Below are 26,114 nucleotides of genomic sequence, written 5' to 3'. Positions count from 1 at the left end.
ACTCTCTCTTTCCCCATGTGCTGACTTCTCCCGTCTGTGCTCTCTTCTTTGACCTGTCTACCCCATGTGCTATCCCCCTTGTCTGCTGTCTCTCTCTGTCCTGTGCTGTGTTCTCCCCTCAAAGACAATACTGACATTACAGCAGGAGATCGCAGAGGAGACATTTTGTGAGGTAAAATATTGTTTAAAAACAGTCAGTGAAATATTTTACCTCACAAAATAATTCCACTGTGATCCCCTGCTGTAATGTCAGTACTGTCTTTTGCTTCCTCCCCTGCTCAGGAGATGTGGTATGCTCCGTACACGGTCAGACACAGACAATTTTTAAAATGAACTTTCGTTCAAGGGAAAACCCCTTTAATGTGACCGGCTTCCTCTGCCTGTAGATACGATGCGTATCTAACGCCGGGATCAGCCGGCGTGGAATTCACACAGGCGCAGTAAATCAGACTGCCACCATCTTTGTGCAGACAAATAGCGGCGGTCACATTAAAACTGTGAATTCGCTCCTCCTGTACAATGATGGCTGCGGTCAGTGAATCATTCGGCTGATCCCGGCGGCGGTGTGTTCGTGACGGTGTTCCGCTGGTGGAACTGCACAAGAGGCTGCATACGGCATATACAGTGTGTGTGTGGTGCATACGGCATATACAGTGTGTGTGTGTGTGTGTGTGTGTGTGGTGCATACGGCATATACAGTGTGTGTGTGTGTGTGTGTGTGTGTGTGTGGTGCATACGGCATATACAGTGTGTGTGTGTGTGTGTGTGTGTGTGTGTGTGTGTGGTGCATACGGCGTATACAGTGTGTGTGTGGAGCGTATGGCATATACAGTGTGTGTGTGTGTGTGGTGCATACAGCGTATACAGTGTGTGTGGTGCGTACAGCGTATACAGTGTGTGTGTGGTGCGTACAGCATATACTGTGTGCGTGTGTGTGTGTGTGTGGTGCAACGGTGTTACGCTGGTGGTACCGCGCAAGAGGCTGGTACCAATAGCAGTTTCTCTATTGAGACACCCATCACTTGGGTGTCCCAATATGGAGGTCGGTGAACTTCCGCCGCTTGGAATTCTGTTATCTGGACACATCTGGACAGGATGTAAAGACATTACAAGGTAAGTATATATTAGGATTCTATGGGTGTATGATGAGATAACCCCATTAATATCGTACCCTGAGGATGGGCCACCAGTTGGAGTTAATCAATAACCCAATACACAGCACATTTATACTAGACAATGAATGGGGCAATCAGTGGTCATGTCACTGGTGGTACGTGACGTCATCACTTTTGGTCCGAAGGAGAGCGAGAAGCAGAGTTCAGGGTGGAGTATATTTTCTTTGACTGTTTTACAACTCCATGACTCCATACAAATGACTCTTATGACTCCATACAACAACTGAGTGGAGAACCCCTCTAAGCACTATAGGGTCATTTAAAAAAAAATATGAATGATTGACTATTTATATGCTGCGATACTAACCTTCAGGGACAGTGATAGTGGGATGCATTCAGAAAACCTTGCCTTAAACTCTAAAAGCTTTTTCTGCCCCTCGTAGGACAGAATGAGTTTTCCCAGTGAACGTAAAAAACTTTGCTTCTAGAAGATAACTTGCTCCATATGTATATACGCCACTATTTTTAGGTAGTGTTACATGGCCCCTTTGAAATACAATGATAAGGATCATGCATTCATGAGTATGAGGTCTGCCAATATCTTTTGGAAGTATTGGTATTTTGTTACATACAGTCCATAGACTGCAATGTATCCGCAAAATAGATAAAAGTTAAATAATAATAAAAAAAATAAAGTAAGATAATAGATAAAACTTTGGACACATCATACAAAGAGAGCAATCACTGGAGAAGGACATCATGGTCGGAAAAAATAGAAGGAACAAGGCGAAGAGGAAGACCAGCGACACACATTGTGTATGGGCAGCACAGTGGCTCAGTGGCTAGCACTGTTACTTTGCAGCCCTGGGTTGAAATCGCATCAAGGGCAACATCTGCAAGGCGTTTAGACTGTGAGCCCCATCAGGGACAGTAACAGTAATGTATGTAAAGCGCTGCGTACCATGACAGCTCTATATAAGCAATGCATAATAAATAAGTACAAGCACCCCATAAATTAACATTGCCTCTATAATAAAGACTCTTTAAAACATACATATTACAGATGAAAAACAAGTGTATGCTGAAGACACTCCATCTTCCAACAGAAGAACAGAGGAAAATTTAGAGGACCAGCGTGAATCAGCCATTTTCTTGGTAGGATACCTAGGTATATACTGTATATGTGGAACGAAAGAGACAACAAAGTCCTCCAACACCAATAAACTTAAATATGAAGAAATTTTATTCAAACACAAAGTTTTAAGAGCAATTAAAAGTAGGAAATGCCAGTAAATCATACATGTCATGGAAAAAACGCAAACGCAGGACATTAAGTAGTAAGATTATGCCTTAAATAGGGCGGTGGAATGCCACATATAAGAGACCATATGTTTGCTTGCCTGGTGGGATGTATCCAGAGCCAATAAAACAAGCAAAACAATAATCTGATTTTAGGGGGGTTACCTATATAAAGTTCTTTCTTGCGACTATTGCATATTAAAGCCACAAAGCCCGTTCTGCTGGCGGGAACTAGATATTCTGCAATCCAGGATCAGCTCTGGTTGCTGATATACACAACATCTTGATGGCTAAGATGCAAAGCGCGTCCTATTCTGTCTATTTGATTCCCATGTACCCCTATCTGTGCGCTATAACTGGTGGCTGGTGTACATCACACATCATCCGTCAGTCCGAGCCCCTGTCCATGCACTTGATCCATCGCTTGCCTTGGCCTCCTCTCTTATCTAGCTTGCAATGTGGAACCCTGATCTTCTAAGGATCTTACACAGAAAATGTTTTGCTCACTGAGCCGGTGCAATGTGCCAAGTGCCTGTGCTCACACCATTAACAACAACTGCGTGGTAGGAGACCTGTGCGTGGTGTTATGACAGCTGCTGGAAATGCCGCCTTACTGGTGACCAAACAACAAGATGACGCAGAATAACCCTCAGGAGACCATGGAAAACCTTGCCTAGCAGATCCCCAGGGGTTTGTCTTGGACTTGAACAAGTAGCTATAACATGTTGGTCCATACTTGAAGTGACATCATTATTGGTCATACATACCAGAGACCATCATCTAAAGGCAGCAGCAAATGGGAAAACACTTAAGATGGTCATACATTTTAGGTTACTGATGGCCGAACCTATGTGACTCGATCCTCCCCATACATGTGCGCACTTAGCCAAACATTCCTATGTTCTCAGTAGGGAGAGGGGAATAAGCTGCTGCTAGTTTTTAATCCTCTGCAAAAACAAAAAAAAAAAAAGGATGAGGCATATTGAAATCCAACAGCCCCACCTTTCTTTCCTTACCATTGACCGCACATTAAATGGTTAACCTGTCCTGCTATTAATGATCTAACTTTATGGACTCTAAAGAGAACCTATTAGACCCATGCCGCCCGAACCATAAGCAGGATGATTCAGTCACAGGCTTGATGTTTTACTTTGTTTCTGAGTTTCAGTTAGTCGGAGAGGTAATATGTGCTTCAGATGAGTCGTCAAAGGAAGGTACGCAGCGGCTTCTTCCCAATCCGATCCCTTTGGGGCAGCATTAATAAGATAACAAATTCCCATTAATCTAATGTGGATGGTACCAAGCTCCATGGTACATGGTATCAAAGAAAGTACACCAGCCTTATCAGGTCTAAAAGATGTATCTAATAATGTATGCAGTTTGAATTGTAACATCTAGTGACCGATCTGCTTTAATACAATGTCTGTTCTTTAATCAGAGGAGTTTGCTAAATGTCTTTATACATGATGAAAATGGGAATGGACTATTATGTAATCTGTATAGTCATGCCCGGATTCTCTATAGGGGCTCGCTCAGACATCCGATTTTTTTTCACATACTAAAAAAAAAGGGGACAATTTTTTGATCAGACTTTGTTGAGAGTGTGATCCAAGTGTCATCCGTTGTTTTCATACGTTGAGAAATAAAAAAAAAGTTTCTCCACTCTGACAGTCCGTGAAAGAACGGATGTCATCTGATTTTTTTCATGGACCCATTGACTCGCAGAGATGATTTTCATCCGACCGCTGATCAAAATCGAACATATCTCTGCGATGGAAAATCCCGGACATATGAATGTCCCCATAGACTGTCACAGGTACGAGTGTTATGGGTGGAAAACACGGATAGCACTCATATGTGAAAATCGGAGGTCTGGATGAGCCTTTAAGGGTATCTTTTTTTTGGGAAAAACATCGGCTTAATGAGGGGGTCAAGAGAAGCAACTGTTGGCAGAACGAGAGGACATCTATATTGTACGGCTGGGACTACATGGTACTTCAGCCATAACATAATAATAATAATAATAACATTACACGGTCAGATTAATGTAAGAGAATGGGGTTGCGAGTCGGCACATTAGTTGCATAGCGCAATTTTTAGCCTTAAGGTACCTTCACACGAAACGACATTATAACGATATCGCTAGCAATCCGTGACGTTGCAGCGTCCTCGCTAGCGATATCGTTTCGTTTGACACGCAGCAGCGATCAGGATCCTGCTGTGATGTCGCTGGTCGCTGAATAAAGTCCAGAACTTTATTTGGTCGTCCGATCGCTGTGTATCGTTGTGTTTGAAAGCAAAAGCAACGATACCAGCGATGTTTTACACTGGTAACCAGGGTAAACATCGGGTTACCAAGCGCAGGGCCGCGCTTAGTTACCCGATGTTTACCCTGGTTACTAGCGTAAAATGTAAAAAAAACAAACAGCACATACTCACATTGCGTCCCCTGCAGTCTGCTTCCTCCTCTGACTCAGCGCCGCAAAGTGAAAGTGAAAGCAGCACAGCGGTGACGTCACCGCTCTGCTCTCACTGTACGGCGCTCAGTCAGTCAGGAAGTGGACGCCGGGGGACGTGAATGTAAAGGCCCCGTCTCACATAGCGAGATCGCTAGCGAGATCGCTGCTGAGTCACAAGTTTTGTGACGCAACAGCGACCTCAGTAGCGATCTCGCTATGTGTGACACGTACCAGCGATCAGGCCCCTGCTGCGAGATCGCTGGTCGTGTCAGAATGGCCTGGACCTTTTTTTGGTCGTTGAGGCCCCGCTGACATCGCTGAATCGGTGTGTGTGACACCGATCCAGCGATGTCTTCACTGGTAACCAGGGTAAACATCGGGTTACTAAGCGCAGGGCCGCGCTTAGTAACCCGATGTTTACCCTGGTTACCAAAAAAAACAAACAGTACATACTCGCCTTTCGGTGTCCCTTGCCGTCTGCTTCCTGCTCTCAATGACTCCCGGCCGTACAGTGAGAAGTGAGAGCACAGCAGTGACGTCACCGCTGCGCTCTGCTCTCACAGTACGGCGGCTCAGTCAGAGCAGGAAGTAGACGGCAAGGGACCTGGACACCGAAAGGCGAGTATGTAGTGTTTGTTTTTTTTGGTAACCAGGGTAAACATCGGGTTACTAAGCGCGGCCCTGCGCTTAGTAACCCGATGTTTACCCTGGTTACCCGGGTGCTGCAGGGGGACTTCGGCATCGTTGAAGACAGTTTCAACGATGCCGAAGTCGTTCCCCTGATCGTTGGTCGCTGGGGAGAGCGGTCTGTGTGACAGCTCCCCAGCGACCACACAGCGACTTACCAACGATCACGGCCAGGTCATATCGCTGGTCGTGATCGTTGGTAAATCGCTTAGTGAGACGGGGCCTTAAGTATGTGCTGTTTGTTTTTTTTAGATTTTACGCTGGTAACCAGGGTAAACATCGGGTTACTAAGCGCGGCCCTGCGCTTAGTTACCCGATGTTTACCCTGGTTACCAGGGGACCTCGGCATAGTTGATCGCTGGAGAGCGGTCTGTGTGACAGCTCTCCAGCGACCAAACAGCGACGCTGCAGCGATCGACATCGTTGTCGCTATCGCTGCAGCGTCGCTTCGTGTGAAGGTACCTTAAGTCTACATGCATTAGATTTGCGGTGTGATATTTTCCTAGCAAATCCACAGGGAAATCCGCAACTTAAATTTGCACCGAATTTGGTATGAATTGTGGTATAATCTGTGCATTAAAAAATAAAAAATAAAATGAATCATTGGTTTAAAACCCAAACTTGCAGATTCCATTGTGGATTTTTTAGATTTGACATCCTGCAGGTTTTACAGCTCCCAACACAAGTGGATTTCTGCATGGAAAAACTGCAGTGTATGGGTAAGATTGGTAAAAAAAAACACATTATGATCTGCTGCGGATTGCTGGCTTGCTAGAGTAAGACTTTTAAAATGTTATTTCTACGTTTTGGATTATTATTATAGGCCAGATCTATGCTACAGATTATTGGAACATAGCGGAACATTGTCAGGAATGAGAGGGACATTACATATAGTCACATACTGTATATTTTAGTTATTTTTTAGACTCCCTGTAAATGAACTGTAACTTATTCATAAAGGAAGTTTATTAAGTTTGGTAAAAACTGCCATAAAATCCTGAGAAATGTCCCATACAGCAATACTCCAGTGGAGAATAGCAATAACATCTGTTTGTTTGCTTCATTTTCTATATAAAAACATCTGTTTGTCCAGCTGCTGCCTGGAGATTATACCCATTATGCTCATTTTACTGCAGTTCATAAAAAGTCTGCTGGAAATTGTGTTTTTTTTACTTTTGATTATGACCATTCATTGAAGCTAATAATGGGGCACAAAACATGTAAAGGTATATACAGAAGATATACCAGGTGTCAGCATGCAGTGTCCGGCGTCACGTGCAGATCACTTTTTGCCTTGATCTGGCACATATCATTACAGGATGAGGCTCAGGGCTACTTCAGTACCAATAAAACCTGAAAAAACCTATGCTTAAGTTGAGTGCGAGACTTCTTCTACTGTTTACCATAAGGATTTGGGCACCTAGTCTCTGCACCATATTATAGCAGTGCACACGGTGTTTTCCCTATAGAGGCTCAGGGCTATGGCGCCACTTTGTCCTGATACCCTTGCAACCTCCAACAATATAGCAGTTTTAGCCCTTACATACTATGTGTATGGAGCTATTCTTTAATTATTGTATGTGTGTATTTTCTGAGCACATTGGCACTATGTGGCATTGCTACTTAGGCAGTATAGAGTATATTTTATATGTTTTTTTTTTTTTCATTTTATAGCCTTGTAGTTTTGTTATTTTAGGTAACTATACAAGTGTTATTTGTCCAATGTATAACTTGTGTACCATATTGTATGCTATTATATGTTATATGATAACAAGGCTCGGTTATTTTTATTCTGTACACCATTGGGGGTGTCAATAGAAGGTCCTGTATGGTGAACTGTCCAATTGTAAGGACAGTCCTGATTATGCTTCAGAGATAAAGAACACGTGATCCCCGACCCCAACAATCCCAAATATTAGTGCTCTCCTCCTATTTTCCATACTAAAACTGGTGCATTCCCTGGATTCGTAGAGTACCTGCAATCAGCTCCCCCACCAGGGTTGCCATCTTGACTTTTTTCATTTTTTTCTGGTCAGGTTCTCAAAAAATCATAGACAGACAACTTTTTTTACGGACACATTAGACGACCATAATAAATCATTAAAATTGTACAGTGGCATGTAAAAGTTTGGGCACGCGTGGTAAAAAATTACTGTTATACTGAACAGTTAAGCAAGTTGAACACGAAATGATCTCTAAAATGCCTAAAGTTAAGGATGACACATTTCCTTTATATTTAAAAAATATATATATATATATATATATATATATATATATATATATATATATATATATATATATTATATATATATATATATAATATATATATATATATACACTATCATCATTAATAAAGGCCAGGAGATGCAAATTTCCCAGCTTTATAAAAACCCAGCTTCCTCAAAACTTGTGCCAAAAAGCAGCAGCCATGGGTTGTTCTAAGCAGTTTCCCAGCACTCTGATCATGAAAATGGTGGAGGCCCACAAAGCAGGAGAAGGCTATAAGAAGGTAGCAAAGCATTTTCAAGTTGCTCTTTCCTCAGTTTGATATATAATTCAGAAATTGCAGTTAACAATAACAGTGGAGGTCAAGATAAGGTCTGGAAAACCAAGCAAAATTTAAGTAAGAGCTGCTAGTAAGATTGCTAGAAAGGCAAATCAGAACCCCCACTTGACTACAAAAGACCTTCAGAAAGATTTAGCAGACTCTGGAGTTGTGGTACTTTTTCTACTGTTCAGAGACACCTGAACAAATATGGCCTTCATGAAAGAGTCATCAGAAGAAAACCTCTCCTGTGTCCTCACCATAAAATTCAGTATCAGAAGTATGCAGAAGAACATCTAAACAAGCCTGATGCATTTTGGAACCAGGTTCTGTGGACAGGTGTGGTTAAAACAGAACTCTTTGGCCACAATGATCAAAGATATGTGTGGAGAAAAAAGGGCACAGAATTTCAGGAAAGAAACATCCCACCAACCATTAAGCATGAGGGTGGATCAATCATGCTTTGGGTTTGTGTTGCAGCCAATGGCACGGGGAACATTTCACGGGTAGAGGGAAGAATGGATTCAATGAAATTTCAACAAATTCTTGATACAAACATAACACTATCTGTAAAAAAGCTGAAGGTGAAAAGAGGATGGCTTCTACAAATGGATAATGATCCTAAACATACATGAAAATCCACAATAGATTACCTCAAATGGCGCAAGCTGAAGGTTTTACAATGGCCCTCACAGTCCCCTGATCTGAACATCATTGAAAATCTGTGGCTAGATCTCAAAATAGCAGAGGATGCAAGACGACCCAGGAATCTGACAGAACAGGAAGAATTCTTCAAGGAAGAATGGATGAAAATCACTCAAACAAGAATTGAAAGACTCTTGTCTATTTACAAAGAGTTTACAACTATGATACTTGCAAAAGGGGTGCTACTAGATCCTTACCATACAGGGTGCCCAAACTTTTGCATCTACCCATTTTCCTTTTTGTAATCTTTAAAATGCAAAAGGTGAAAATATATATATATATTGCCTAAAATACAAAGGAAATTTGTCATCTTTAACTTTAGGCCTTTTAGAGATCATTTCACCTTCAACTTGCTTAACTGTTCACAATAACAGCAATTTTAACCAAAGGTGCCCAAAACTTTACATGCCACTATGGCTATGTGCACACGTATAATGGTCCACTGCAGATTTTTCCGCAGCGGATTTGATAAATCTGCAGAGCAAAAACGCTGCGTTTTTGCTGCAGATTTATTGTGGATTTACCGCAGTTTTTCTGCGGATTTCACTGCGGTTTTACAACGGTGGTTTTCTATAGGAGCAGCTGTAAAACCGCTGTGGAATCGGCAGAAGAAGTGACATGCTGCGGAATGTAAACCGCTGCGTTTCCGCGCGTTTTTTCCCGCAGCATGTGCACAGCGTTTTTTGTTTCCCATAGGTTTACATTGTAATGTAAACTCATGGGAAACTGATGCGGACCAGCAGCTGCGGAAACGCTGCGGATCCGCAGAGTTTTCCACATCGTGTGCACATACCCTATAAGTGATACATGTTTACAGACCATAAATCCTATATGAAGACATCAGCTGCGCTCACTGTGAACTGTAAACGGGTGAAAAATACTATAGTAAAAATCTGTACAAGCCTGTCCAGCTACAAATAAAAATCACGGATGCATCAATTTTTTTTATGGACAGGGGAAAAAAGTGTCCAGAAATCTCTGGATGTTTGGCAACCTGCCCCTGCTCCCTCAAACAAAGTATTATGACATCTTCTATAAAAAAGAATGTCAAGAACACTCGTTGAGAAACTCAGTTTTTGTTGCAGTGGTCCAGAGGGTCCATCACAAAGCACCAAATCATTATGCAAGGAAAATCCAGTGGAAGTGATGACCTTATGTCAGCGGAAAAGATCTATGTGGAGACAATAACATATACTATTGGCAGATAATGATGGTACCCATTTTGGTTCTCACTTAGCTTTTCTGCAGCCATATATAGCTAAAAATATAGATAAATATAACTTTTTAACCAAATATATCTTTTTTTTTGTTTAATTCTATTGTGTAATGCTCTAACGTTTACCATAGGGTCAAGTCATATTATTTGTGCTTTAGTAAGTAAATGCAGTGTGATCACTTGGTACACGAACTGGAGCCAGTACCTTGCAATCCTGGGCAAGTGCCAGGGTATATGGCGCCTGGGGGACCACTGTGATCACGTTTCAACTTGCAATCAAGTCATACATTTATGGAGCGGGTTCAAGAGCTAAGCTCACACGATACAGCACGGGGTCTGGGTTTATTATGCAGCCAGCACCCAAGTTAAATGCAGCAAACTGAGTTAGATATAGATTTTCCATGAAAAAAAGGAATGTCAGGTATTCAAAATGAGATTGACCAAACAGCCTGAGGTGGGGATGGTTTGAAGTTCATAAAACTTGTCCTTTGCCATATTTAGCATCCCTATACTGACAAGGTAAAAACTATAAAATCCATTCTAATTCGGGATTTCTGAGCTTGAGGAAGGAATGTACAAGATAAACTTACATGTCTCGGATTTGATGAGTTGTGTGTGATCACGACAGTAAAAATCAGACAAGTGCTATTCGCAGTTTCATCCCTATGTTATTCTATGGGGTAATGCAGTCGTACGATTTATTTCGCTGATTGAGTCGGTCAGAGTAAAAAACGCAGCATGCTCGATTTGCCTCTGAGTATCGCTCATTCATGTCTGTGGGTCCGTGGAAAACATTGGACCGAACTAAGATGACATCTGACTGCAGTCCCATTTTCACGGACACACTGAATGGGAAAGATGGAGAAACTTTTTATTTTTTTTAATTCTCAACATCCGAGAAAATTGGATTACACTCTGATCACAGTCTGATCAGAGTATGTTTAGCACAATTGGACTGATTTTGTCGGAGAACCCTAGCTTTCCAAAGATTAATTTATGCTTATGTAATGCCCAACACAGGTGGACATGCCATTGGTGCAACCTGGGGTCCAAGAAGTAAAGGGGCCACTACCACCTCCAAAGTAGGTGAAATTGTGCATTATGTTGAAAAGGCTTGTGTAATTTTCTTGCACAAGGGCTATTCTCTGTCTGCCCATGGTAAGATAAAGAAGATCCAGAGGGTACATTACCATGGGAAGTAAAAAAAAAAGTGACCTCTGACATCTGATTGTTTGGTTAACAGTTGTGTTTACTGTCTACTGGTCTTTAGATTTACATGGCCCTTGGGATGTGTCATCTGATCACACTTCAATTGGGGTCCCAAAGAAGGTGACATTGGGTGTTGTGTACACAATGGATAAGAATGAAGGTAGAGGGTGTCCTGGAGTCTGGAGTGTTTTGTTAGTGTTTTCTGGTTTTTAACCTTTGTCTGTTCATCACGGTCAATGATGACATCGGTATTAATTGTATGACATGTAACTGGCGAGTTGTTGCTCAAAATGGATTTTATATTGCGTGGTCGTGGTGACCATATTTTAAAAAATGACACTAGGAACTATAACCATATCGTCGTCACTTTTGAATTAGTTTCTCAGTAAAGTTTCACTTTGTTATTGAATACGGCAACTAAACGACATCTGTCTTCAGTGTCTGGAGGGCTAAAATCAAAGGTGACATCCAACATAACAGCAATTCCTGTTATCACTTGTTGTCACGCATTGTCTGGTTGATATATAAAAACAAATATAATCCCCCTAGCCTTTAAGGATTTGGGATTTTTTTTGTGTTGTTGTTGATGCGGATGCGGAATATTGAACAATTTTTTTGTTGGATTTCTGTGTAATTGGAGTCAGGCAAACAGCCCTATAGATTTCTCTGCAAGAGCCCCTGCTTTTGTTATAGGTGCACACCTGTGCCTCCCCCCACCCCTATAGTCAGGGTGGTTATTGCATGCTCCCATTGGGCCAATGGAAAATGGAAGGGGCTAGTACAGCCCCTTCCTAGTATTTAAAGTGGGCACTGAGCCTGTCTCCTCTTCTTCCCCTTGTTCGGGTCCTGAAGGTGCTCACAATTTTTGCAACCTAGTGAAGGGTCTGTACCAAGACTACATGGGTTATGGAGTGGTGCACAGGATACGGAGTGGTGCATGGGATACACCTTGTTTTCATGCCCCTCAATTTGAGCAGTGCCTCTGAGGTCAATGATTAGTAGAAGCACTGTTGACATGATGTTAGCACTGCAAACAATAACTTACTGGGAACAACGCTGGGGACTTAGTGCTTGACCTGAAAAGAATGAGTAAAGCACAGCTCGTTCATCCAGCTTCCAGTCTGATGCTCCATGGTAGCCAGATTTCCTTTTTGTAACCTTTATTCTCTGCGCCACTTACGGTACTAGTCCATAAAACGACAAGGCACCACGTCAGGCCTAGTGTGTAGGACTCATGCAATAACATGACATAGCAGAGCATAGCAAGCACCAGAGGCGCCCAGTGCAGATGTGAAGACCGGCTGTCACAGAGGACCGGATGCCGGACATAGTTGCCAACCATCCAAAAATTCCAGGAAAGTCCTTAAAAATTGTTCACTTTTTTGCCCTGTGAGTAAAAAAAAAATTGAAGGTGCCTGTGACTTTTTGATCCTGAAGAAACTCATACAGATTATTATGACTGTAATTATCATCGGTTTACAGTGACTGCAGCCGATGTCGTCATATCAGAATGATGGGCTGTAGACATGGAGCACTGATACTCATAACGATTTCTTATGGTTTTCCAATGTGTCCATAAGAAATATTGGCTGTCCCTGATTTTTTGCTAAGCTGTCCAGAAAAAAATAAAACATGAAGTTGACAACTCTGATGCCGGACCAGGGCAGCATGAATCTTGTTGCTCATTCCTAGTGGTTATGCTATGAATGGCTATAATGGAGATAACTTCTTAGGGGCACTTGCACAGAAATCTATGTTCCCCTTTGTCTGCCTCCAATTTCATACACATTAAATTAATTAATAATTTTATTTATATAGCGCCAACATATTCCACAGCGCTTTACAACTTATAGAGGGGATTTGTACAGACAATAGACATTACAGCGTAACAGAAATCACAGTTTAAAACAGATACCAGGAGGAATGAGGGCCCTGCTCGCGAGCTTACAAGCTATGAGGAAAAGGGGAGACACGAGAGGTGGATGGTAACACACATCCAACAGAAAGAAAATCTCAATATTTTATGGGATGCCAAGTAGAGTATGTTCACATGTAACTTGTATGATGCTTTTTTTTCCACATGAAAAACACAGACTGTGGCCAGAAAACAGATTTCTCAATACTTAAAGGAAACCATGTGTTTGTTGCCCATAGCAACCAATCACAGAGCTGCTTTTATTTTACGAAAGCTGTTTAACAAATAAAAAGTGGTCTCTGATTGGTTGGTACGGAGAATAAAGGCAGTTTTTCTTTTAGACCTTTTTTTTTTAATAAACGAGGCCTACTATCTGTGTAAAACAGCATTGTATAAAGAGTATCTCAGAGGGACACAAAGTCCAGTGGCTCCGTATTACAGAGTTTGCATCCATCTATGCAGACATCTCCGCCATGAGGCCTAGCCAGTGACAATATACTGATGGTGTGAACGGACTAACTAATCACTTGAAAGTCACAATTTACCTACTAAATATTTGATTCATGTCCTTTAACAATAATGTACATTTGTTATGTACGCTAATGCATGATTAAAGTTTATTTGAACAGAAAAAAAAGCAGGAGAAATGGCAACCAATCAGCTTGCTTCTCTCATTTTCTAATCTATCTTTGTAAAATGAAAGCTGTAATTGGATTGGTTGCTATGTGTGACTTCTCTGGATGCTATGGGTGACTGCTCTGCTATTTTTTGTTATTATTTTGTTATTTAACTTGTTTTCTTTCTTCATTTTAGGATAAGCCTCCTAGTTGTCGTCGCAGCATGCACAGCTGTCAGTGCGGCCGAGAAACGAGCACAAGGTGAGGGGAAGCTCTGCTTTTTATTAATGTGCGTCCACGTGACATTGTAGCATAGAGACCACGAGACACGGCCATTACGAGTTATGACCTTTGGAAAAAATCTCTTCAGCTTGTGACATTTTGTCCTATAGCAGAAAGGAAGCAATTGTGACTTTCCCGCCTGTGGGTGTTGTGGGGGTGGGAGCAACATGGCCGCGCCGGGACTGACATTGTAATTGAGTGTTACTAAACAAATGGAAAAAATCAATAAAACAGCAGGATATGATTATGACAATGCCTGGTGGTGGCTCCGCCGCCGCTTTTGCAGCTGAGGAGGACGATTCATCGCACAGTCATGAGAAGAACGTCTTCTGCTTGTATGATGCAAGAAATATTTCCAGAATGACAGCTCAAAAAGACGATGGCAGTCACTGTCCGGATGATTAGGAAGTAGTTCAGGGTTACTTGCACAGCAAACACCTTGATAAATGACAGACAACAAGGAAAAATGACACCGGAGCGTTAACATTAGCGTGGCAACACACACGCCAGGATTATAGGACTGAATTAGGATTTGTAAGGGATTACACCTTATTTTACAATGACAAGGTGCAACCATTTTGGTGGTTTCTTTTTAAGAGCTCGGCTAGAAAAAAAAAAATTGGGGGTAGAGCCTTTACTACCCAAGCGGAAACCTAAAAAGGTTTTTCCACTATTAAAAGTGACAAAATGTGTCAAAGACAAAAGTCAGCAACCTGCGATTCTATAGCAATTGTGGAAGGATATGCTGGGAGTTGTAGTTTTTATAGCAACTAAAACACCCCAGGCTGAAGACCCCTCTGCAAGGATATGCCATCATTTGTTGATCAATGGAAAAGGAAAAGATGGTGTATAAAGGCTCTAGGAACCATATAGGAACAGACAATCTGAACACTACAAAAATAAGAAACTTGATTTTATAATCATAGTGAACAAAGATAGATTAAAAATAATTAAAAAGCAAAAATAAATTTTTACTAGGTCTCCACAACAATATATATATATATATATATATATATATATATATATATATATATATATATATATATATATATATATATATATATATGGAAATCCAAACCCTCTCCTTACAAATCAATATACTGTAGAACAAAGTACAGAGATATATGGAAAGTATAATAAACAACCAAAAAAAAAAAAAAGAGCCAAATATAAAACAACCAATCGGAAGAAAAAAAAATCAAATGGGAGAATGAAGGCATAACAAAATGGTTGTAATATAGCAAAATAACATAAAAAGCATAATAGGATAAAGCCAATAGAATAGTAAATACCAGATCAAATATAGGCATGTGACCTAATGGTGCTACCTAAAAAAATATGAAGCAAGGGAGAGGCTTGCCTTATTATCTGGGTGGTGGCGGTCTATCTTTCTTTATAATGATTTATTAATCAAAATAGAAAAAATATCCGGATACAGGCGCTGCAGATGACTAGAAGACGTCTGAATGGTAAGTTCAGGCTACGTTTTTCAATACCAAATTGGTGTCTTCATCAGGCCTTGGAGAAACGCGTAGCCTGCATACTTTACCAATAAAGGAATATTGACTTCAGTCACTAGCTGGACAGAAATGATTTTTTCCTGCATTGTTGTGTATCTTGCGGTGTTGTTTGTTCCACCATTTCTCAGGAAAGGAGCAACATCTGACAGACCACAATTCTACAACCTTTACCAGAGTTATGCCTGATATTGCCCAACCTAGGAAGGTGAAAACATTTCCCTCTAATCTACCGTCATCTCCACCTTGCATTGTGTTAGGAGGCGCCATGTTTCTTTTTTTTTTTAATCCTTTATTGATCATGGCAACTCAACTAACTAGGACATCCATTTGTTATTCCAAATATTGCACTGCAGAGCAGCCCTCCCAGCGGACCACCATGCAGGGATCACATTGATTTGGATGTGTGACGCCCCAGGGTCCTGGTCGTCACAGTGACATTGTTTTCCTCACAGGGAGAGTGATGTTACGCTTGGAGGCAAGAAAGGATCATTTTCACCAGGTAAACACAAACATGCAACATGTTCACACTCCAAGCCACAAGGGGGAGCTTTTGATGCTATTCCTAGGTGACTCCCCTATATATATTGTGGTTTGGAGGGAAAGAGAGAGATAGTGCCAGAGAACAGACTGGAGCAGTCTGAGGCAGGAAGAACGTATGAGGAGCCGTGCAGCCACGAGAAAGTGCTGCAGCTCCTGGACAGAGATAATACCAAAAGCAGAACAGATTGCAGTGAGCGTGTCGGAGAGAAAAGCACAGGAGAGTGACAGCAGGGGAGGACAGCTGCGAATGAGCGATCCCCCTCTGAAGTGCAGATAACCGGTAGCTGGAACAAACCGAGGTTGCAAGGAAATCTAAGAATTACAGCAGAGACCGGCAGGACAGCTGAACTGCAAGTTACCTGTCCGCCTCAATACCCAGGAGGCACAGTGACACATAGAGCCCTGGTCATGATAGAGACCCTGTAAAAAGGCTTGAATCACCTGTCATACGGGTTTGTGTCCTATCCTATACGGGGGACAGAGAGAAGAACTGTGAGGACCTTATCAGAAACTTAGGCAGTAAGGGACTACAACACCACCGTGCTAGAGGAAGGCTTTTAACTCCACCTGGATAAGAGGACTCCCAACTTGCCTCCAAGCCGGCCAGACTGCCTGCCCTGTGATCTGGTACCCTGGACTGTGGCTGCCTGAAGTCTTCAGTAAACCAGGTAAAGAGACTGCAAATCTGTGTCCTCGTTCTTTACTGCAGCATTCACCATCTTCCATCTACACACCGGGAGCCCTGGGGATATACTTCACCTGCGGGAAGGTATACCATCTAGCTGCCATAACATCACCCCAGAGGACCCCTTAAAGCAGCATCGGTCCCCACTGACCGAATACCACAGGTGGCATCAGGAACATAGACTTTGTTCAATTTCCCTTTTACATGGGCGCCCAGGGCCACGGATCGGGTCACCACCGTGACCTCCCCCTGTGACCTCCGGACCCTGTACCGGGTACCCCACGGCCCTGGCAGGCGACTCAGATGTAGCTATGCTATGGTAGATTAGAACTTTTTGGAATAATTCTGTCATAGATCTCTCTGCAATTGGAGGATGGGAGTAGTGCTGAAGCCTTGCAAGCAGCACAGGCACTACAGAACAACAGGCACAGGATTGATGGCTCAAAAAGTGAACACTGCACTCTTACGGCTGCCACGGATGACCAGATTGGATGCCGGACCAGGGTAGTTTGAATCATTTTGCTAATCTCTACTGCTGGGTCTGAAAAATGTCAGAGTTTATTCAATAACCACATTATTAACTTAAATGGACGAATCTCCCAGAAAAGGCCACCTCTATCCCCAGTACTGGCAACTGGACCTCCTTATTCTTAGTCTTTTTGGAGGTCCTATCATCCAGATTCCACTAACTCACATCACATGCCATAAAAGGGATTCAGTAGTAAATACCCTTTGATTCCTTTAAGTTTCAGAACTCTGAATTGCAACTATAGTATAAAATTACCCATTTTCTAGACTTTTTTTTATAAAGAAAATACTTTCACATTTTTGTAAAGAATAGACTAATCAGTGGAACATAGATTTGTCCACATTGCATCCATTATAACGCATGGAAGTCATATTTTGTTTTCTGTAACATAGAGAAAGGATTAAGAATAAATGAAATCATAAGATACACAAAATTAGGGGCAGATCAAAATCTAATGCACAAAGTGAATTCGGCATCTATACAAATCATCAGACTCCAAATGTTGGAACATTAAAAAAGATGTGAAAATTCTTTAGAGTTGCTGACAAATATCTATAAAAAAAAAACTCTGATGCGGAAGAAAATGGGCTTTTATGGGCTTAGTATAAAGTATAAAGGGGTTTTCCCATTATTGATTTTCAGGAGCACACTGTACCCCTGCCTCCTAATTTCCAGCCTGACGAGTGACAGTGCGCTCCTGATGATTGACAGTTTGGCATAATGGCTGGCCCAAACTTTGTGCTCTTCCGCTAGCAGAGGCAGCAACGGAAAAGTGGAAAAACACTGAGACTTCTTGCCTAGGAGACCAGGACCATAGCTGTACTCCTTGCAATGGAGACCATCCACAGCTAACAGACTGCAGCAATGGTCTGTAATGTAGGCACAATGAAATGAAAAATCTCTCCGCTCTTGAAAACATTTCTAATAAGAGGCAAATTGCAAAGTTGCTTGTTTTTTTACATGCATTTTGCAATCTTACCTGTTTATGATGAGAAAATGAGAAAATCCGTTTAAAAAAATATTCAAAATAAAATCTGATTAAATTAATGGTGTTGACACTACTTGTTTTTGAAAGTTTGTATGTGATGAGAATGAGATCCTGAGACTTTTCCCATTTCTCCTCACCAGGCCTTAGCCACGGAGTCTGCTATATGCAGTTACTGTAGTCTACACGTATTTGACAGATTGAGAGAACAAGCTGTCTCTTCCGTGACTGAAGTGATGACGTACTAAACTATTTTATTTCCTGGAGGTGTGGACTGAGGGGACAAGACCAAGATCTATTGTGGGATATTTTAACCCTGTTTCGTATCGTGGACTGAATTTGACCTGATAGCGTAGTAAAAAGAAGAAAGTAATTTTCTAAGACAAGCTACAACATTCTCAGCACATATTTGCGGTTACATGGTACACACCAGTGTATTATATTTGTCTGCTGCAATACCATACATTAGAATGAAAAAGTAGAAGAAACGCAGCGAAAGCTAAGAAGCTTTATTCACCCTGGTAGGAGTCTTTCTCAAGCTTTATAGCTACGGTATATATTATTACTATTAATATTATTATTTATATAGCGCCAATACTCTCTGCAGGGCTTTACAGACATTTGTGAGATATAGATAGATAGATAGATAGATAGATAGATAGATAGATAGATAGACTTCCTTCTCACCCCCAATGGGGGTGGTCTTTGTTGTCCTTTCTCATTCTTGGGTCCTCTAACAGAGGCCTGGGAGTTTGAGGGCTCTGCGCAGGATCTTGGCTGTTCCCAGCATTGCCCTTTTCTGGACAGAGAGCTCAGATGTTGCTCCTGAGAGCTGTTGTGGCCATTCTTCCAACGTAGGGGGTCACTGCTCCAAGTGCCCCTATCACCACTGGAATCACTGTTGCCTTCACATTCCACATCTTCTCCAGTTCTCCTTTGAGGCTCTAGTATTTCTTTATTTTCCTATTGCAGTTAGGCTACTTTCACACTAGCGTCGTGCACTGCGTCGCTATGCGTCGTTTTGTAGAAAAAACGCATCCTGCAAAAGTGCTTGCAGGATGCGTTTTTTCTCCATTGACTTTCATTAGCGACGCAGTGCGACGCATTGCCACACGTCGCAACCGTCGTGCGACGGTTGCATCGTGTTGCGTCGGACCGTAGCCACCAAAAAACATTGCTTGTAACGTTTTTGGTGCGTCGTTCCCCGCACCTCACAATGGGGCAGCGGATGCATTGAAAAACAGCATCCGCTGCCCCCGTTGTGCGGCGCATTCACTGCTAGCGTCGGTACGTTGCAACAACGCAATTCGTCGTGCGTCGTCCGACACTAGTGTGAAAGTAGCCTTAGTGCTTGTGATGTTTGTTAATATTTACTCTTGTGATCCACGATGTTTGGGAATAAACAAGCTAATTGCTACTGTGCATATAAGCAGTAGATACCTAACTTTTCCTTCATTAATTAAACATTGACTCTCAGATGGAGATTTCCTTATGGAATTTAAATCAAGAACTTAGTTCTGCTGTACCGTGTTCTTATGATGAATACCTTCCAGGGTGCGGCATGGGTGCTGGTGGTGCATGGGTTCCCAAACTTAAGTTGGGAGACATAACAATTTTGCTATGGGTGAAAGAACCCCAGGCAAGACATTGATGCTTCGAGAAAATAATTGTAAATGTAGGCTGTGCTGATCATTACCCACTTTTTATATGAGCTGCTAGAGTTCTGAGCACAGTTGTGACTTAAGAGATTCTTGTCACTTTTGAGGTCCATTTATCCAATAAGATGAAAACTTTTAAAACTCCAGCTCCAAATACTACATTACTGTCCTGTACAGAGAAGAAGATAGACCTGAGTTGTAATTTCTCACATTAAAAATGACCTCCGTTCTCCTTTATGAGTAGATAAGCTCTAGTGCCAATGGAAACCTGACAATTCAGGTGCAACTGCATTTAACGTTGGGGCTCTTTGACTGGTGGTAGTTAGTGGTAGTTTTGTTTCTATGACAAATAAAACATTGACCACCATGCAAAAAGTATTCACTGATCATGTTGAGGTACAGTCTGGGAAAAAGTATCAGTGGTGATAATAATTTCTGCTATATGAGTATCCTATCAAACAACTCCTTACATCTTTGTTTTTCTTGAAACTACTGTAATTAGCATGATATTGGGGAGAGTAAAAAATGGAATGTATAGAAGTGAGAGGACTCCATTGCAAGGGTTACAATGGATTGATTCCGGATCGAGTAGCATTGTGTTTTGTTTCTCACTTCCCTCTTTTCCACGATCTTTTGGCCAATTACCCAAACTGGGCAAGCCAAAAATGCTTCTAATCGAGAAAGAAGAGTTCTCCAGAAGTTCTCAACATCTAGTACCAAAGGAAATCCAACAAGGGCTAGGTCCTTCCTCTCTGAGATCCCAAAAGCCAAATAATTGACCTATATAGTTTGCCCTTGGGAATGAAAATTTGGGTGTCTTTCTAAACCTGAAGTTCAGATATGAATGACACTAGTTAGGCCAGTTCTAGAAGTAATTTTTGAAATAGAAGGTGAATGGGACAACTTTTTGAAGTAAGCTACTCCACCTGTTACTTTTAAAGTCTAAGGTTACAACAGCAGCATCGTTCCTCAACAGTGTGACCATCAGTATATCTCAACTTGACACATACAGTGTGCATCTCAACCCATTTTTAATTATGGTAACTGTCATTTGGTTCACAACTATCTCTACTGACTCTCCCATACACATGCATGCTTGACATGTGTTTTCAATGCGGATAGAGGAGAAAGCTGGTGCCAAACATCTCTAGTGGGGGCTTATGTCCTAGAGGGATTTAATCTTCCAGCATGATGATGGCTAAATTGAGATCTGCTGCTCCACTTGTCTTCTAGCCCAAGCTTTAATGTCCTCTAGTTGTGAGCTTCGCAGACAGAAATATTTACATCACTTGGCCGTTGAAAAGAGGACCCAGGATGTAAGAGGTAAACATCCTGTGTGAGTTATATTAAACCTCCGGCATTAATTGATAACACAAAGAAGGATGTCTTGTTTTATAAACTAGAGGAACAGTTTACAGAAGCCCGGGGCAATGTGGACCTGGACCTTGGATTTCTCCATGGTATGCTGGCTATGTCAAATGTTTATCAGAATTCCTAACTTTGATCCACTGTGCATATTTTTGCAGGCAGAGGAATGAATCTAGTAGAATATATGTAACATTTAAAGGTAAGCAGTGTTAGCAACATGACATGTCATTGACAGGTTCTTACAGAAGAGGTGAAGTGGCATTGTGAGATTTGCTTGGGCAGGTTTTTTAGCTGTAAGTGTGTGTTCAATTGGACAGCTGGTCAAGTGGGTCAAGTGCATATATGGCATCTAATCTTCAGAAATCTCTGTAGTGCCACTGCTCTATTCATACATGATCCTATATTCTGGAACGGGTGGTCTATTTAGGTACTCTGAATATGTACTTTTGAAAAAAAATGTAGATTCCAATTGTTGGAAGAATTTTGGGTAAGTGGCTAGTTAGGTTTCCTTCTTTATTCTTACTTATTAACTGATGCTTTTTGTGACACTTGATAAAATGGAAGATGTCAGAATTTTTACTGTTTTTCACCCTGTGGACAGAGGGTAACCCACTGAAATATGATAGAAAGTCAAAACAGCGGCTTCATTCTCCTATTTATCTAATTGTAAATAAATTGATATATCGAGGAACTTGTATGGTTTCTCGTCTCCTTGACTATTCACTGGGGAGTTTCCAAGTAGACTGATGGAATTATGCCCACACCGCACTTGGCAGTCAAGAAAACAGACAAACTGGCTTCTTCATTTAATAAAACCACAGTGTTAAACTTTGAAGAATATTCAAAGGCACTTGGTTTGCAACTGTGTATGTTCATATATCAGGAAAACAAAGCTCAAATCATCACATTGTTTCACTGATGACCACCCTGAAGATAGCTCGACAAGGTATGCCCTTAAAAGTCCTTCATGACTACAACTTAATTGTGCACATTGATAAAGGAATAAAGGAGTTACAAAAGGAGATGAGGTTTGATTTTATTTTTTTTTTACTCATGCAATGATAAGAGACACTAGTTATAACTATGTGGAGACCATTCCTTAATAGCAAATATTAAAGGTTTGCACAGACGATGTACGTTAGCAAACAAAAACAGGTGATAACCTATTATTTTATTTTTGTAAAGACATAAGTCTAGGAGAAAAGGAAAATATCACCCCTAATAAGGTATCAGATCTGTGGGCAACGGTTATAGAGCAAATTAATATATTGTTTTCTTGGAACAAGTTGACTCTATTCAGTCTTATTTGTCTATATCGGCTGATTGTGATCTTAGGAGTCCAGTGCTAGGTCTTTCTCAGTAACCGGCTGTGCACAATATAGAGAAGTCTATCAGTCACTGATTAGGACCACGTACAAGTTTGGAATTAATTTTGAGTATTAAAACACAAATTATACAAAAGTTTTAACTAACTATCAATCTGCTCTTTAACATTCTATCTGCAAATCAGACTGCATTTTCAATGTACATCAACCAATATGTCCAAATTTAGGAGGGCACTTCAGAAAAATGAAACCACAAAAAAATGCATTTTTAATGTAACTGGTTCATGTTAAGTCTACAGGAAAAAATTATGTTCTACTAAACTTTTTTAATGTTTTTTTTTTTATTGCAGGCATACATGCTTCTCATCGATTAGGTCGCGGAAAGACGGAGCCAGCATTATTATCATCAGTGACTGTCAAACCATGGTCCGCTGCTGCAAAAGACCACAGGGTGGAGTTAGCAGAACCAGGAGTTGTTCTCACCAGAGACACAGTCATCGAATACCCACTAGGAAATAACATTCTCTCAAAATTGGGACTTCCATTTTACTTGTTGATCAGTGTTCGATCAGACAAAATCAACAATGCTTTCCTTTTCAGTATTAGAAATAATAATAGGATATTCTTCGGTGTACAGTTGCTGCCGAGAAAGGTAGTGGTACACACAGGGGGCAAACAGTCTGTGTCTTTTGACTATACAGTGCAGGATGGACAGTGGCACAGCTTTGCTATTGGTGTTGGAAACAAGTCCATTTCTTTGTTTGCGGAGTGTGGAAAGAAATACTTTAACAAGGAAGCTGTATTTGACATACAGACACTCGCTCCCGGTATTATATTTACTTTGGGGAGAATGACTTTTCATTCTGTTCAGTTTGAAGGAGTAATATGTCAACTGGAGATTATTCCTTCAGCAGAAGCATCTGCAAATTATTGCCTCTACGTGCGAAAGCATTGTCTTCACACTGATACTTACCGATCTCAAACTGGAGACCCCAGATCGGAAGAACTTCTTCATCCATCCATACGAATTGAAACTAATAAACCTGTAGAGGACAGTCCCCAATCTCAGTCTATATTAGACATGGCCAAACAACCAGATTTATTGACATCTAAAACTTCTTTAGCTCGGCTGTCCCCAAAATTCAAAAATGTTAGTTTTGCCCAAAATGAAACATCTCATATTAAGGTTACTCAACATCCCGAAACAAAAATCAAACCAACGAACCATCATAATTGGGCGAGAAATGTTACGGAGGTTGATTATTTGTCTCCAACTACGGCTTATAAAAAGATTTGGTCAAAGAGCAACACCACCGAAAGCAAATACACAAAAGAGCACATGGGTGGAAAGGTGGGTATCCATCAGATCTTCAACAGGACGCTGTATCAGGCCAGTAGTGACACGTATAGCCAACATGACCATTGGGACGAACCTAATGAGAATGATGACTATGTTGGAGAAATTGACTATGGAACAGAAAATCACTATGGAACGGAAAATAACTATGGAACGGAAAATAACTATGGAACAGAGAACAGCTATGAAATCAACATGGAGAACTACGATTACGACTACGAGGAAATTAACATGTTCTTTGAGATGGATGATTTGCTTGGAGATAAAGGAGATCCTGGACCTCCAGTAAGTTGACTATGTTTGTTAATAAAATGTGTGTGACTTGTGAAGAGAGTTTTGGATCGCTAGATGAGCGTTTGACATGACTCACTAGAGTTTCTTGGCTTAACGCAAAGATAGTAATTTTAGAGGAACATTATTTCAGATGTCTTCTATCTTCTGACAGATAGGGCCAAATATTTCAAGCTGTAGTGAAGTTTTTTATTTTTTCATTCTAAATTTATGAAGCTCAGATTACAGAAAGAATATAGTGCCAACTTCACACACTTCTCTGAGGTTCTTTAATATTGGGCAATGTGTGACAATCCTATAAATGTTTAGCTCTATTCTTTACATTTCGACTGGCCCTTTTGTATGGACCCCTTCAGATGTTCCTGATTCTCCTGCTATGTAGCTTATCATATCTTCTTTTTGAGAGGCCAGTTCATCTTCATCAGCATTCTTTCTGCACTATAGGAGCTGGTACTTGCTTCTCTCTTGCTTCCTAGCACTGAGTGCCTTGAGGTTAAAACAGAGAGTCTGCTTTTACCTTCAAATGGCGTCACTTTGTTCATAGGATGCGTCCAGCATTGCAATTCAGCTCCATTCAGGGGAGACTGCAATCCCAGACACACAGAGGTGCTGTTTCTGAACTACAATCAAAACCATTTCGACCAATCACTTACAACCCCTTTAAAGTAATTTCCAAAATTATACTTTTCATAACTACTGTATTTTCTGGCATATAAGACTACTTTTTAACCCCTGAAAATCTTCTTAAAAGTCGGGGGTCGTCTTATATGCCGGGTGCCGTCTTGTACGCCGAGTGCAGACACCAATGTGTATATGGTGGATGGAGGGGAGTGGTCCCGATGACGAAGAGGGGGCGTCTCACAGGAAAGTGTGAGTGGAGTATCCCCCCTTACCTCATTGTAGCTGCAGCATGGGGTCTCTGTGCTGGGGAGAGGCGGCAGCTGCTGCTCCTCTTTGTGCCGCATGGGTGCTGTGCTGTGGGGCGGTGGCCGCCGCCGCTCCCCAGCACCCCACACTGCAGCTACAATGAGGTAATGGGGGATACTCCACTCACACTTTCCTGTGAGATGCCCCCTCTTCGTCATCAGGACCACTCCCCCCCCAAAAGGCACATTAGTCACCGGCCCTATAAGATGACATACGGCGTATAAGAAGACCCCCGACTTTTAAGAAGATTTTATATTTTAACTGGAAAAGTTGGGGGGTCGTCTTATACGCCCAGTTGTCTTATATGCCGGAAAATACGGGTAGATGATATGTGTAGACATAAAACTGTACAAAGAAGGTGAAATCTGAGATATAAGGGTCCTGGAGTGCCCTGGAAAAGACGACAGGCCTCAGGACATATTCCAGACACACCTTTTTGGCTGCCATAAAATAAAATAACATAAAGTTAAGTTTTATCTACATTATCAAAGTCTGGAGAAAGACTAATGTAATTGAGAATCAGATCCTAGAGCCAAACCAGCCATCTCAACAGCACAGCTCGGAGGGGATCAAGGCCGGTCTGTCGCATTTCAAAGGATTTGTGGAAAATAAAAGTGCAGAACCAGGTGTTAACCTCGGCCCTGTGTGGATACAGAAAACTTCTTGTACATGAAACGCACAAAGCCTGAGAAACTTCTACACTGCATTGCTTGAGTGCGGCTGCTTTATACAAGGGTACGATTCTGAGGTCCCGAAACCATTCACACTATGGCCATTTATTATTTGGGAAAATTTGTAAATAATGGACGACCATCATTTCCTTATGGAAATAACAGACATTCCATTGGTTTCAATGAGAATCTGTGTGTTGGGAGCGCCA

General features: G+C 41.4%; 1 protein-coding gene across 1 annotated transcript in view; it reads left to right on the top strand.

Annotated features, from left to right (window-relative positions):
• COL24A1 (collagen type XXIV alpha 1 chain) overlaps window positions 1–26,114 on the top strand; it is a 256,293-nt gene that overhangs the window by 15,073 nt on the left and 215,106 nt on the right. The window contains exons 2-3 of the mRNA XM_077278882.1: window positions 13,964–14,028; window positions 23,010–24,301. Coding sequence (XP_077134997.1) covers window positions 13,964–14,028; window positions 23,010–24,301 — 1,357 coding nt within the window. The remainder of the gene's footprint in view (window positions 1–13,963; window positions 14,029–23,009; window positions 24,302–26,114) is intronic.

Source organism: Ranitomeya variabilis, chromosome 8, assembly GCF_051348905.1.
Source record: "Ranitomeya variabilis isolate aRanVar5 chromosome 8, aRanVar5.hap1, whole genome shotgun sequence".
Lineage (NCBI taxonomy): Eukaryota > Metazoa > Chordata > Amphibia > Anura > Dendrobatidae > Ranitomeya > Ranitomeya variabilis.
Note: the sequence above shows the minus strand (reverse complement) of the source record. Positions and strands in the feature narration are given on the sequence as shown.